Consider the following 15,751-nt stretch of genomic DNA (forward strand, 5'->3'; position numbering starts at 1 on the left):
GGAAGAAGAAGTTTGAACCCGCCCGCAGGGCTCCCGTATGCTGATGAGAGCTCTGCACACTGCCCGGGAGAAGTGCCGAAGAAGTTTGAACCCGCCCCGTAGGGCTCCCCTATGCCGATGGGAGCCCTGCACACTGCCTGGCTCCCCTATGCCGATGGAAGTCCTGCCGCAGCCAGCGAGGCTCTCCAGAGTGAGGGAGAGCCGCGCCTGCTACACCGCCACAGCGCCCGAGAGAGAAGAGATGGTGCTGGTCCCGCAAAAATTCGGAGGCCGGAATGAAGAACACGAGCAGAGTCCCTTCCCCGAGAGCAGCCCAGTGAGTTTGTGCTGGGCCGGTGGCATGGGGGCATTTCTGTTTCTGCTCCACGAGGGAGCAGATGGATTTTTGTGGTGCCGGTGCTAGGCACTGTCAGAGCGGCCCTGTGTGTCAGTGGGCCACTCCAACGAGGAGTATGGTTGTTCCTGGGTCAGAGGGGCCCGTGGTTGGCCCAGTGAGGGCCTGTGTGGTTCCCAACGTTTGTGGGCATGCTCATTTCCAGCGTCGATGGGGGCATTAACTATCTTTAGAGCCCGTGCGTGGCTCCAACTTTGGGGCCATGTTATTAGTAGAGTCCCAGAGCGGGGACCCGCACCTCCCCGCCATTTTTGTTCAGTTCGCTTGGGGGCATGTTTTTTTCTAGAGCCTTGGTGGCTCCAACAGTGTTTTTGGCCCCAGTTTTGCCTCATGCTTTCAGAGCCAGATGGGCTCCCACCTGTGGCACAGTTTTATTCCTAAGGAGCCAGTGTGCTCCTGGGCCCCGTTGATTTCAGAGCCTTGAGGGCTCCAACGTTTGGCGCAGTTTGCTCAGAGGGCCAGTGAGGGCCCATGCCGCAGTGTACTCCCCAGCTAGAAGTGGGCAGCTGCACCGTTTAGGAGCAATTCTTTGGGGACATGGTCATATTGTATCTAGGAGTGAGTCGCACTCCTTAGCCCTACTTTGGCTTCCACAGCTGCGCAGCACTTAGTGCCAGCTGCAGCGTTTAGGCTCTGTTCTTGTTCTCAGCTGCCCAGCAAGTAGTGGGCAGCTGCAACGTTTAGGTTCGAGCCAGTGGCGCACCCCTGACTGGCACTGCGTTGGCAGCGCGCCCTGACATTCTGAACACAGGTATTTGAGCCCCTTCTTGGATGGCCAGTATGTGGATAGGGCCCAAGGCCCAAATGTGATTTTTGCGCAATGTGATTTTCTACTATGTTTGTGATAATTGCCTAATGTGATTTATGTGCTAGAGTGATGTGGTGCTAGGAAATGTAATGCATTTAGTAAGTTTTAAGCACCCTGTGTTGATACCTCTAGAGATGGTTTTACCTGTGGAGGTTTGTGTTAGTGAGATTGTGCTTCACTATGATTTACGCCCCTAAATGTGAGTTATGTTTAGGGGGTAAGGTCTAATGTGTTTAGACTAGTGAGGAGATTGCCTACTGTATTTATACTAGTTAGGCCTAATGTGAATTATGCGTGATGTGCAATGCCTTTATGCCTGTGATACTTCTAAATGTGTTTTCATGCTTAGGAGGGTGTTTTGCCTAGTATAGTTTATACTAGTGAGTTTGTGTCCCTGCGTGATCTACGCCTATGGTTATTAGTATTGCGTAGTGTGTACTTACCTTTTACCAGTGGTTACTGGTTGTGGTCTATAATTCTTATTTGGTGTTACAGTTATTCTAAGTGCTAATTCTACTAAGTGCTGATTCTGATAGTGGCCCACGGGCCCTGTCCTGGTGTAAATAATCCCCTGTAAATACTGCCCAGTGCCAGTTGGCACATTGTAACTGTGTGATTATGATCTAATGTGTTTATGGTAATACAAAGGCTATTTTTATATATAACCTTGTATGGAGTTCCTTTTGTAGTGTGCCTAGGATGTTGTTGCTGTTGTGTGCGTGCGCAAATACTTTACACATTGCTTCCGGGATAAGCCTGTCTGCTCGTGCCAAGCTACCAAGGGGGTGAGCAGGGGTTATTCTTGGCGTGTGACTCCCCTTGCCCTGACTAGAATGGTGGTTTCTGCCTGGCTTAGGCACAAGCCTTAGCCAACCAGAAATCCCAGTTCTAACACAAGTGAATTGGGACAAGTCAGCCATTCACCTACTGCACCCCAACCAACCGCCCAGGCCCATATGCTTAGGCAAAATCTCTCTTCATTAGCAAGCAACAGCTACACGCTACCTAGGCATTTGCCTCTACCATTCTCCAGCAGATATATTTGAGTGGAAACTCCGGGTGGCACGGTAAAGCGTTAAGGCACAAATGCATTTGGCGATCTCTGCCGCTGGCGCCTATAGCTAAAATAGCCCTAGCAAAAATGATCATCCTACCCCACTTGCTTTATTACATTGCTATTCTTCCAGTAATTCCACCTCGCTCATTTAGAGAGCTCACTGCTGGGCAATCCTTCCTGGGGCATGGGTTGATGCAAAGTAGAGCTTTAACTGCAGCTCCTGATGGTCCACGGTGGGATGGGTGTCCTATCATTCAAAGAGTATTATCTGAGCGCACCACTATAATGGTTGTAGCACTGAGCTGCCGGTAGTCCCGTTGCAGAGACCTGTGCGATTCACCACCTCCTTCTTCCACAAATAGCACCCTCACCACCCTACAGGTGGCAGCAGGGCCGGACTGGGAACCAAAACCAGCCCCGGCAAAGTGCTCGGCCAGCTCCCGGGGGGGAGGTCTGAGCTCTTTGCCAGGGGTGGTTTTCGGCAGATTTTGTTGCAGGGTCGATTTTGCAGCTATGCTGCATAAACAGCCCTGTAACAAAACCGGCCCCCACCCTTACGGCGCACAGGGCGTTTGCCCAGTGCCCGCAACGGCCAGTCCGGGCCTGGGTGGCAGTGGCACGGGCTTGCATGACTAGAATACATTGTATGTCCCCGACAGTCCCGGTATACGCGCCTGCACTTCCACTAATTGAATCTCCCAAATTATCTGGGACATTACTCGACTTGACTGAGCCCCCTGGACGGAACGCTCAATCCTCACATTTGGGGACCAGTTTCTTGATGGCCAGCTCCTCACACTTGACCAGTTAGTAGCAGATTATAGTCTGCCCCCATGGCATTTCCTCATCCACCGGCAACTCATGCCGTACCCTAAGAGAAAGAACTGAATCAAACCCCTTACCACACCCTCTGGTTATGGGTTCGGGCCGTCAGCTTATCACTTGGCCAAATAAAGCGATCTGTGAGCTGAAGATACACCCCCTAGATACCCTACAGCACAAATGGGAGAAGGAGTTTGGGCGAGCACTGCACGATAAGGAGTGGGAGACTGCCCTTGGATTTCCACAAAAAGTATTCCGTAACTCTTGATTAAAAAAACCTGCAACTCTGAGTTGCACCACACCTAGTTCACCCCAGCCCAAATGACTTGCTTCTTCCACCAAGCAAATGCCCACTGACCGCACTGTCAGGCACTAGGCACTGAACTAGAGCACATCATATGATCCTGCCCAGCTCTACACTACTTCAGGAAAAAAGTGCAAGATACATCAGGACAAGTCATGGAGCTCACTGATACCCACACGAGAGGCGTGTTTCCCCGGCATCTTCAGGCTGCACAAGTCCCATAAGCTGCGCACTTGCTTCGCCACCCTGTTACTTCTCCTCGCCGAGCGCACTCTGGCCCTGCACTGGCATTCCTAAGGGACCCCCTCTTTAGACACCTTGCACGGCGCAGTCCACATGTAGGGTGCAGTCGAGGAAGTTGCCCTACGCTTCGAAGAGGTACAGGGTCTCCGCACACAACCCATTTCCACCCACTGGGCCATCCTTCTCTCAGAGTTTTTGCTTTGCACTATAAACGATAACCTTCCCCCCCCCCCCCCCCCCCCCCCCATCATAGTGGCTGCTGCACATCCAGCGCGTCAGGCAGCATCTGTTGTTCCCTCACTCCTCTTCGCTCATATGTAATATGTTATACAACGCCATTCATACTGTCTCATACCCAATGCATTAGCTTTCCATGCAGTTTCTTCGCAAGATATTGCCACACCCCTATACCTATCCCTTCCCCCCACTGCCAGAGGTTATATATCCTCCTTCTTGTTGTGTACACTTGACAATCTCTCCTGCAAGTATGCAAATATGAGTAATGAACCGTATGATCCTTGCTGTGCTCACCGGACGAATCTTAGTTGTATTCCTTTAGTCATATGAGCCAAGCTCTCACTGAATTCAATTGTACCTGTACTTTATGGTTAAGTTTGTTTAAAAACCCAATAAAGAGTGTAGAGTGTAATATATATATATATATATATATATATATATATATATATATATATATATATATATATATATATATATATATAACTTTTGCTTAAATCTTCAATTTGAAAAATGCATAAACAAAATGTTCCTCAGGATGACTAATGAGGAAACTGAAAAGTCTTATGAAAAATATCCCAATAATATAGAAACGTGTTAAAAACGTCAACACTGGAATGCATAATAAAGTAGACGTTAGGAAATGTGCTTTTATTAAACGTGCAATAATGGAAATGCTGCTTCATTTTTGCAGAAAACTAATTTCTATTGTTCTCCAACTGCTAGGTCACACTTCTTTTATTCTTCTCTATCCCTTTAAGAAAATAAATGCCTTTCATAAATAGTGATTTAACGTTATAACTGAATCATAGAGCCTGAACGTTTTGTGAAATGTGCGGTTTCCTGCAAAATGTATTTCTCTTCTTCTCACACCATAGGACTTCATTACAGTTAATGCTTTTCTTTGTCACATATTCATAATGAACAAGCATATTTATGAAAAGAAAATGCTTAATGTAGCTTACATTTCGTGATCTAACCAAGACATACCAGAATTCATATCTTTCATTTCACAGAGCAGCTCACTGCTACACAATGGAACAACATACAGCTAACAGAGTAGGCTTGCAAAAGCCATGAGAACCTTCATAGATGTAGATGTTTGTAATACCTTGCAGTCACCTCTGAATAACCTCCTGTAGACATGGACATTTTTTGTGGGAATAGAGGACAAAAACGACAGACAATCAGAAGATCTTCCTCCATTGGCTGCTGAGAACGTATTCACCAATTTTTGCAACATGTTTATTGGCCTTTCTAAATAGTATGTATTCCTATCTATAGAGCCAATGCATTCTATCCACTTCTACCCTGCCATGCCCCCTAGCACTTCATTGTGCTAGCTTGAATGACCATAAGCTATTGTGGACAGTGCTTTTCTCGACTTCTCCTTACAAAGATTGAGACTGTCTTTATGCTCATCATAGCTACTGCTGTGATTTCTCACACTCTTTTGCTCCTTTAGACATTTGATACTGCAACTGTCTGGAGTATTCAGCTGACTCTCCAGAACTACCCTTTATAGAAAGTTTGAACCTTTTCTTAGTTTATTTATTTATTTTTGGGGTTTTGTATAGTGCGAACAAAACCCAAAATAGGGCATCAGAGAGCTTCACAGTAATGAATAAAACAAATTCAAAACAGTTTAGTAGGGTCCTAGACAGAAAGAGATCAGGCATATATGAAGAATGGATAGGTACAATTCGATAAAAGCATGGCAAGTAGACATATTAGTTGTCTAACGTTGCATCAAAATTCTACTTGCTCTTTTCCAGAAGGAACTCTGTCTGGTTTCTTGTTAGGATAGGTCCTTTAGATTAGAATAGGGACCATATTCTGAATGGAACACACAGTTGTTTTTTATGACTGTTGTAACCAATCCTTTTGATTGTTTCTGTAATTGATCTGATCTGACTAGCCTGAAACAAAGAAACTAATATTTTGACTAAAATCAATGAGAAAAACGTTTAAAACTTCACCAACCTCTCTTTATTGGGTAAACATCAAATGCAAAATATGATGTGAAAAATACTCCATTCTAACATGGTGGTAAAGGCTCATCGACTAAGGAAGGCACTGAACTTCCAGGGTTGTTAAGTAGGTTTGAAGTGACATTTACAGAACTTTTTATAAAATGTCTGCGCTCACTCTAGTGCCGGCTGGAGGGTTGCTTCACTGCCATCAACAGCGTAAGTCCTTGCTCGTTCATAAGCTGATGCAGAGTTCTTTAATCTTTTCTCTCAAGTTTATTCAAGTGCACTTTCTATGGTCCACGTTGATCCAGACAGGCAGATACCTTTCAAACGTTCCGAAACATCATTTGTGTGTGCTTTTTCCTGCAGAAAACGCATTAATACACACTCAAAGATCATTCACTTACTAACCTTCTTGGTCCTGAGTTTTCCCAAATTTCTTTAGGACAACATCAATCCATACGTAAGCTACAGAAAATTACGTGACATTCCATCAGCAATAAACCACCTGGCTTGCCTTGAAACTAGTAATGCAAATCTATTTTTTTCTCTGTACTAATAAAGAATGCTGAAGACCACTGAGAAATAAGCAACTTTACAATACCAAAACAACATTCCACTTTTTGGATATTTGGATGGGTATTTATAGAGCGCGGCGTTCGCTCCGGAAGGAGCATCATGGTGCTGAAAGTCCTTGAAGCCAGGTCGAAGAGTGGTAGGGGGGAGGCTAGATGGAAGCTTTGGTCCAATCGTCGGGAAGATTGAAAATCCATGTTTTGAGAAGTTTTCTAAAAGGCTTCTCAAGTGTCTGAAGTCTTAGGTGTCTGGGCATACTGTTCCAGGCTTTGATAGCCAGGGTGCTTAGGGTTTTACCGCCTTTAGACTTCAGGTTGAACCTGGTGGAGGTCATGAAATTTTCTTGGGCAGAGCGAAGGAACGACTCGGGTTGTAGTGTGGGAAGCGTCTGGTAAGATAGATGGGACCTGTTTTGTTAAAGGCCCGAAAGGCAACGATGAGAATCTTGAAGAGTATTCTCTTGTGCAGGGGAAGCCAATGTAAGGTCTTTAGGGCTGCAGAGATTGAGGATTTGCGAGGTAATTTTAAGACAAGGCGGGCGGCAGTGTGTAAAACACTTTGGAGTTTGGAGAGGGTGGACTTCTTGGTTCCTGCCAGGAGGCCGTTACAGTAGTCCACGCGCGAGAGCATGAGGGCTACTGTTACCGTTTTTCTAGAGTCTAGGGGGAGAAAGTCGAAGAACTTTCTCAGGGTTTTGATTATGCCGAAGCATTTGCCGGCCACGGTCGAGGCATGATGGTCAAATGAAAGATCAGAGTCAAAAAGTACCCCGAGGTTTCTTGCAGTAGTGACGGTCGGGGGGGGGGGGGGGGGGGGGGGGGGGGCAGCAGAATTGTCAGGCCACCATAAGGCAGGACAGAAAGAGGCGTTCTTTCCGATGGGGAGGATCTCTGTTTTATTTGAGTTGCAACGGAGCTGGTTTGAGTCCATCCATTGGAATACAGCAGTTAGGCAGTGTTTAAGACTGAGCTCTGCCTTGTTGGAGTTGTCGTCTAGGGGGATGATCAACTGAGTATCATCGGCATATGAGGTGACAGTTATGCCGAATGATTCTATCAGGGTGAGGAGAGGGATGAGGTAAATGTTAAAAAGAAGGGGGCTTAGGATGGACCCTTGGGGGACTCCGGAAGAAACCATTTTCTCATTAGATTGAAAAGGGCCCAGGGCGACAGTTTGGGACCTATCGCTGAGAAAAGATCTGATCCATGATAGGGCTGAGTCAGAGATGCCGATGTCTATTAATTTGCTGATCAGGATGGAATGGGATATGGTGTCGAACGCTGCCGTGAGGTCAAAAAGGATCAGAATGGCCTTCTTCCTTTGGTCTTGCAGCGTTTTGATGGTGTCGGTCAGTTCAATTAAGGCAGTTTCGGTTGAATGTTTAGGCCGGAACCCGGATTGCTGAGGATGGAGTATGTTGTGGGTTTCCAGAAAGGATTTAAGTTCTTTATGGACTAGCTGTTCTGTTATTTTTCCCAGAGCGGGGAGAAGGGTGATAGGACGGAGATTGGTCAAGTCCACTGGGGATTTATTAGCTTTTTTCATAAGTGGTTTGACAACACCCTTTTTCCATAAGCGAGGAACAGATCCAGAACTGAGAGACAGGTTGATAATGTCATTGACGATAGGGTTAATCTCTTCGATGATTTGGTGGAGAATCTTAGGGGGGCAGGGGTCGGAGGGGGAGCCGGATTTGCAAGAAAGAATCGTTTCTCTGGTTTGGGCCAGAGTGACCGGGGTGAAGTTTTTAAGACTGCCAGCAGTCAAGCAAGGTTGATCGGGATGGGGAAGTTTGTGGGTGGTTTGGGGGGGGGGGGGGGGGGGAGTTCTTTTGGATGGTGGTAATTTTTTCGTCAAAGTATTCTGAGATCTTGTCGCATAGCTCTTGGGATGGGGGTATTTCGGGTTGGAGAGCTTTGGGATGGGTGAAGGTCTTTACTATCGTAAATAAAGTTTTTTGTTTTTGGCTGGCTTCTTTGATGGCATTTACATAGAACGCTCTCTTGGCCGATTTGATGGCGGAGAGATAGTTTTTCCTCTGAAGTATGTAGGCGCTGCGGTCGTCATTGTCGTAGGTTCGACGCCATTTACGCTCAGCTTTCCTGCAGAGTAGATGTGCAGAGGCTAAGTCAGGTGTGAACCAGGGAGCTTTGTTTTTAGTTTTCTTCTGGATTCTATCAGGATGATTAGAGGGGCTCCGTTTTGTAATTTCTTGTGATAGTCAGTTATGGAAGCGGTCGGCATCTCTTTCGATGTTTCCGGATAGAGAGGGGGAGTTGGTTAGGGAGATGGGATTAAGAATGAGATTTTTCTGGACGGTTTTCCAGTTGGCAGAGTGACCATGATGAGGATTGAGTTTATTGATGGTTGGAGGGTGGCAGCTAGAGATGTGGAATGGGATCAGGCAGTGATCAGTCCATATCTGGGGTAGGGGGGGTAGGGTGGTGAGAGAAGGGAAATTGGAGCAAACACCATCTAGGGTGTGACCTAGTGAGTGGGTAGGCAACGTGACACTTTGTTGTAGATGGAAAATTTCAAGTGTCTGAAGAAAATTTCTCGTTTGAGAGTCGGCGGAGGGTTCAAGGTGCAAATTAAAGTCTCCTAGAAGGGTAAAGTGTGGGTAACGAAGTAGGAAGTGTCCCAGAGCGTCATTGAGGGAGTCGAGAAATTTAGAAGCATTGCCGGGTGGGCGGTAAATCAGACCACCTGAGAGGGAAAAGGATTGGCTAAGTTTGATGGAAAAGCCTATTCCCTCTGCGTCGATAAGTGGGTCAAGGCAGAAGGTGTGACAGTTGAAGGTGTTCTTCAGAATAATTGCAACACCTCCTCCTCTTCCTTTCAGTCTGTCCTGTCTGTGGAAGGAGTAACCCTGGGGAAGGGCTACGGCTATGTCGGGGTTGCTGTCATCTGTGAGCCAAGTTTCGGTGATCATGAGGCAGTCAAGGTCATAGTCTATGATGAGGTCATGAATGTCTTGACTATGTTTGCACATAGACCGGGCATTTATCAGGCCACCTTTGAAGAATGGTCGCTGGTACTTGGAGGGAATTGGCTGGTCGTGGTCGATGGTGAGTGACCAGCGGCATTTAGTGCAGCTGGCAGAACCGACTACCTTTGATAGGTCAAGCTTGCAGGAGCAGCAGGGAGTGCCTCAGAGTCGGAGGAGGTCGTTGGGTGCATACCTGATATTTGGGGGGATTAGGGCATGGTTTCCTGCGCCTGGCGCGATCTTGGCGCGGACGGGCGCAGACGGGCTTGCCCTCGGCGCGCAACGGCGCTCCCGCTGCGCTCGTCCGCTGCACGTCCTATGCATGCACATTTTTATGTGAAGTGAAGGAGGGGGGCGTGGCCTCAAAAGGGGGCGGAGTCACCGCGCATGCCGGTAGTGATGGCGGCAGCTGGCAAAGAGCGAGGAAGGGCGCGAACAGCTATTGGGATCAGCTGTGCGCAAGAGTGACTGAAAGCGCTAAGGTGTGCTTTGATTAAAACACGAAATAGTGACACCACACAAGGAGCAAGAATAGAGTTTTGTCAACAATTTTAAAACAAGCGAGTACCTCCAGCTCCCGGCTTCCGCCTCAGGACTGGGTCAAGGGTTTACAAGTTCCACTGTATCTCAACCTTGCCATTCGAGAAGTTTTGCTGCATTACGGATCTTAAAATATCCCAACTTTAATGCGTATTGAATGATTTGTTCTTTGGAAAATCGAGTGGAGATTGTCCAGCCCATATTCATGTAGCAGACCTCCACACAATGTGATCCATAGACCCACATTCAGCTCTTGAGAACGGAGGGTACATAAGCTCCCCCTTCAACATGTCCATTGCCTCTTTTTCATTCAGTTATGGACAAACCAAAACTGCTTCAAGTGGAACTACTACAAGGCTAAACTAACCCTTTCGTAGACTGCACCGATCTCAGACACATGCCATCAATGGCACATTCTCTACTAAAATGGACGAAAATCGATCCAGCGGTAATAACATCTAAAGTTGTGAAGAAAGAGTTGCCCTTAATTGAAAAATGCTTAAGCCCTGATACCTTGCATGAAGAGATACTGGCTAGCTATACAAGCATCGCTAGAATAGTACAAGATGTACTTTTTCAGAAATTGAAACCTAAAGGGAAAGCTGTTAAAGGGTGGTTTAACAACGCATGCACAAAGGCCTATTTTAGTCTGAAAGCAGCACTCCATAAACCCCACAGGGATAAAGAGGAAATTGTCAAACTTAGAAAGATCTATAACAAGGCACTAAAATCCCGTAAGGTGGAATTAAATAATGACTTATGGAACCAACTGCACAAAAGTTGCACTATGAACGATAGTGCTAGCTTTTGGAGAGTTGTCAGAACCCCTTTTCTCCTAGGTGTGAAGAAACATCCTAAAACAGATGTTGCTGTTGATGCTTTGACATGGATCAAGCATTTCAGCCAGATATTTAGTTTAGACTCACATGAACGCACTGGCCCAATTGAAATCGATGGGCGGGTACCAACCTTAACACAAACATCTTCCCCAATTCCACTTACTTTTACGCTTTTGGAAGTGGAAGATGCCTTACTAGCTAGCAAGGGAGGGAAAGCACCGGGCCCTGACGGGGTTACGGTTGATCTCTTTAAATTTAACCTGGAATTATGGTCTCCTATTCTGACTAAAGTGCTCGAAGCCGCTTGTGCCGAAAGGCCTAGTTGACTCATGGCCAGCCTCAATTCTTGTTCCTATCTTCAAAAAGGGTGACCGGCATAGTCCATCATGCTACCGTCCTATTTCCCTCCTTGATTCCCTTGGTAAGGTGGCGGGTCCTATTCTTTTGGAACGACTCCAAAACTGGGCAGACCACAACATAGTTTACGACCTTCAATATGGGTTTAGAGAGGGACTAGGTACAGTGGAATAAGCTCTTAACCTGTCCCTTTTAATGGGGAAATATGTTGGAGCAAAAAATGGACACCTGTACATGGCTTACGTCGACTTGGAAATGGGTATAGACTTACCATTGGTCAATTTCCTCTGTGAACTCTATTCCGGTGCGACTACAAGAGTGAGGTATGGGCTCAGGGGAGAACTCGCGGCACCATTTGGTGTGGAGAGGTGGGTTAGGCAGGGCTGTGTCCTGGCTCCCTTCCTCTTTACACCAATGGGTTGGAAACAGCTATATTGGAAGGGGGCCAGGACCTGCCCTCTTATCAGATCTCGCCCAATACCCGCCCTCCTGTTCGCCGATGATGCCGTGATTTTAGCTAGAACCCCTCTGGAGCTCCAACGTGTTGTAGAAAGATACCGCAGTTTTATGGCTGGCCTGGATCTTAAAATTAAAATTAAGAAAACCTTTGTAATGTATTCGGGAAAGGGCTTCAAGAAAACAAGGGATATTTTTATTGACAACAAAAAGTTGGAGAGAGCAAACATATCCGTATTTGGGGATTTTAATAGATAAGTCTTCATGGAATAAGGCCATCGAGGCTAGAAAATTATTGTTTCTTAGGGCAACCACTGCCCTAATAACATTCGCACAAAGGTTAAGCAAAAGGTCGGCAACTGAAATGATTAAGATATTCCAAGCAAAATGCATCAGGGTAGCATGTATGGAGCAGGGGTTTAGGGACATGGAAAGGTGGACGCCCTCCAGAAAGTCGAGAATAGTTTCTGGAGATACCTACTGGCTCTACCACAGAGCTCCTCGACTTATTGTTGCCATTTAGAGCTGGGGATGGTATATATATCAGATACTATCAAAATTCAACCGATCCTCTTATGGCACCGTGTTTGGACGTCCCCAAAGAGCGAATTGTCCCAAACCCTTCTCCGCGATTGCCTTTTGCTTGAAAACAGGCATAAGATTAGTTGGCTTGTTTATGTAAAAACTTTCTTTATGACCTGGGCCTGGGAAAAAACTATAATTTTCCATTAACTATATCGAAGGTATCAAGAAAGGTTTTTAAAAAGTTATGTATGTCACATTTGGAAGAGCGAAGATTAATTACTGAGGTCGGAAAATACTCAGTAAAGCACATTTTAACTATTCAGATTACTTTTTCTATGCAGCCCTACCTAGCATATAAGCTGAGCAATTACGAGAAATTCTTACTGACCCGTTTTAGGTTCAACAATTTCCATCGACTTGTGACCTTTCCACAAATGAATGATTGGTCCAAGAACCTTTCGGTCTGTACCTGTGACGACGTATCTCCCCAATCTTTGATACACACTGTTTTATTTTGTAAATTTTACAATGAGCCCAGGAAAACTTGGATAATACCAATCTTAAAAATGTGGGGTTTGCGTAGATGCCGCCCTGCTTTTTTTGCCCTTCAATTTTTGGAAGAGGAATTCTACGCAAAAAATATTGCCCACTTCCTCAAGTTCTGTGTCAAGCATAGAACTTCTCTTGGATAAAGCCATGTTTTGTTTATACCACCCTAAGAACTTTGTTTTATCTTATAACTTGACTTGTACACATTTTTTTTTTAAAGTTCCTCTCTTTAAAACTCTGTAACATTGTAATGTGATGTTCTATATATATATATATATTGATCTCATCTACTTTTATATGCACTTTTATGGTTTTCAATGAAATTTGTAAACCCAATAAAAGACTTTTTTTAAAAACACTATTACCTTTGCAATTTTTAAAAAGGCCTACAAATAGCATCAAACTAACTTGAAGTCATCTATGAGACAACATTCAGACGATAAGTAAGGGATTTGCATATAAATAAAATGTGCTCTTCTGTATTTCCAGGAGACCTAGTGCATGTACTAAAAATTAAGATGACCAAGCCAACTGCCGGCATTAAGTGCAATGTACCGAATAGTACATTTCTGTGGGTAACCTGCATTTAAAATAACCCAAACATCTGGGTCACCTAATAAGGTATAAAGATGCCATCCCAACCCAAAGATTTGCAATCCCTTAAGACTGTCAGGACAAACAATGCCTCTGAATCAACCCCACCAGACTGTTTTTGTTTTGTGGATACTTGTGTACTTTAAAGCGTGTTTTATGCAAAGATGATCTTTCACTAAATTAAATAAAAACATTTTTCTTCTAAAGTCTACACATTTTCAATCTTATGGGATTGAAGGAATAGTATCCTCATGATGTTTCAGATTCAGATTTTTAAATGCTCTCTTGCTTTAAGAGGCATCTAAATGTAACACTTCTCAAAATTCCCAGTACAGTGGTACGAGGTCCATGAGATCCAGTCCGTATGAGAGCTATGCAAATGTATAAATAAAATACCTATAAACTTAGAAGAAAATTAAAACATTTGCAGCAAATCTAGGAATATCATTTGGTCACACATTCTTTCTTTCATAATCTTTTATTCAGTTACCACTTGCTTGCAACCATAAAAAGTAAAATTTATATAACAGTAGAATAAAAATTATTATAAATACGAACAAATAAAAATATTTTTGCCAAAACATAATCACATATTTTCAATCAAGAGTTTGTCGTATCTTGATAGCAGCTTTTAAAAAAGTAGCTATGCATTTTGCGGAATGAGTTGAGTCCAAGAATTGTAGAGCGAGATATGCTTGATGACATGGCCTAAGACCAAGGGAACGAAGAAGTGGTAGTATCCAAGTTTTTCGTGATGATTTATAATATGTACAGAAAAAAGTAATATGTAATATGGACTGAGTTGATAGTTCATCACATGGGCAGTTCGTAATATTGCTCGACCAATTCTGTATCCGTGGAAATGAGACTAAACGAAAAAAGGTGTTAAAACGAAATCTTGTCAGAAGATATTTTTCGTGATTAGACAAATAATACGATAGATAAGGTTGGATGTTTGACAGGTTGGATTGCTTGGATTTGAGTATTGAGCGGTTTTACAATCTCAATTGAGCTACGAAGTTCTCTCAAATAGGCCATGCTTATTTTCTTTTACTCTTTTCTCGAAATATCCTCCACACTAGGAGGATCATCAAAGTATGAGCTACGGCCAAGGTCTTTGAAAAAGTTCTCCACATAAGCTAACCAGGGAATCTTTCTCCGGTTTGTTAAAGCCATACAGTCCGTGATTAGTGACCGAGTTAGATGGCACTCTGGTTTTGACCATATACGTTGCCATAATAGGATTGGTTGGGAACGTATATAATCAGTAATGTAATCCATACCTAACTCATTATGGGAGGCATAAATTGGAGCGCTTTGTGGGAGGGCCAACAAATATTTGGCAAACCTGTTCTCTACTGTTTGAATAAGGTCTATTGGGCCATATCCCCAGATGCCCGCGCCATAAGTGGCCACACTGTGGCATTTTGCATAGTAAATTTTTAGGAGTTCTGGGGGAGCTGGTTTGCCAAGTTTTCTAGAAAAGGAAGTCAAAGTGGTTGTTGCTCGCTGAAAGGAGTTTTCTACTATCCGTGGCCTGCCGCCTGCTCAGGGAGTCATCCACCAAGATTCCTAGATATGGGTAAGCAGAGGTTTTTTCCAGTCTTGACTGTTCCACATATATTAGTTTAGGGTTCTTAACTTTTGGGCCAACGTGCATGGTGAACGTCTTTTTGATGTTGATTTTTAGGCCAAGAGAGCCCATAAAAGAACAGTATTTGTTAAGTTGCTTTTGTAATTGAATAAGTGTCCTGGCAATAATGACCGAGTCATCTGCATACAGCAGCGTTGGTATAGGGCGGTGATTGATCTGGGGTAGGTCCTGGCTCCCTTCTAGCATAGCTAGCTCGAGTCCATTTGTGTAAAGGTTGACCAGGAAGGGAGCCAGTACACATCCCTGTCTTACCCCTTTTTGGATGGAAAAAGATGGGGATAACTCGCCGTTGACTCCAAATCTAACACATGCTGTTGCATCCGAGTAAAGTTCTCGCAAGAAGGTAATAAGTGGTGGATCCACCTTGAGGTCGCTAAGTATTGCCCAGAGTTTGGTCACACATTCAAAGAAATGCAATAAGTAAAACTCAAACTTTCAAGTCAGAAACTATTCAAGCATTTCTAGTTTAAAAAATTAGCTTTAGTACTTGCTGGGTTTAAAATGTCACCACCATACCTTTTTCCCCCCTCTTCTTCCTGGTTCTATCAATATGGTCTTTGAGTTGAATTCGAACCTGCCTTTCGTTTGGCTGATCTCGTATAAAAGGGTGCTTCAAAAGCTGCTCCGTGGGAGGACGCTGCGTGTAGTTTTTCACTAAACAGCCCTCGATGAAACTAAAAAACTTCTTTGACCTGAAAAAAAGATGATTAAAATATATTACAATTCAGAAATCAATGTAAAAACTGGTATTCACATCTGTGGCTATGCAAATGGGCAAGGCAATAATGGCTGTCCACAAATTTGTGTACACAAGAGAACATCTGACATCTACCAGTT

General features: G+C 44.4%; 1 protein-coding gene across 3 annotated transcripts in view; it reads right to left on the bottom strand.

Annotated features, from left to right (window-relative positions):
• The window catches only part of MAP4K4 (mitogen-activated protein kinase kinase kinase kinase 4), a 665,231-nt gene that overhangs the window by 234,254 nt on the left and 415,226 nt on the right, over positions 1 to 15,751 (bottom strand). For all 3 annotated transcript variants that reach the window (XM_086934708.1, XM_086934710.1, XM_086934709.1), the window contains exon 10: positions 15,431 to 15,606. In XM_086934708.1, coding sequence (XP_086790834.1) covers positions 15,431 to 15,606 — 176 coding nt within the window. The remainder of the gene's footprint in view (positions 1 to 15,430; positions 15,607 to 15,751) is intronic.

The sequence above is a fragment of the Lissotriton vulgaris genome, chromosome 8, assembly GCF_964263255.1.
Source record: "Lissotriton vulgaris chromosome 8, aLisVul1.2, whole genome shotgun sequence".
In the NCBI taxonomy this organism is placed as follows: domain Eukaryota; kingdom Metazoa; phylum Chordata; class Amphibia; order Caudata; family Salamandridae; genus Lissotriton; species Lissotriton vulgaris.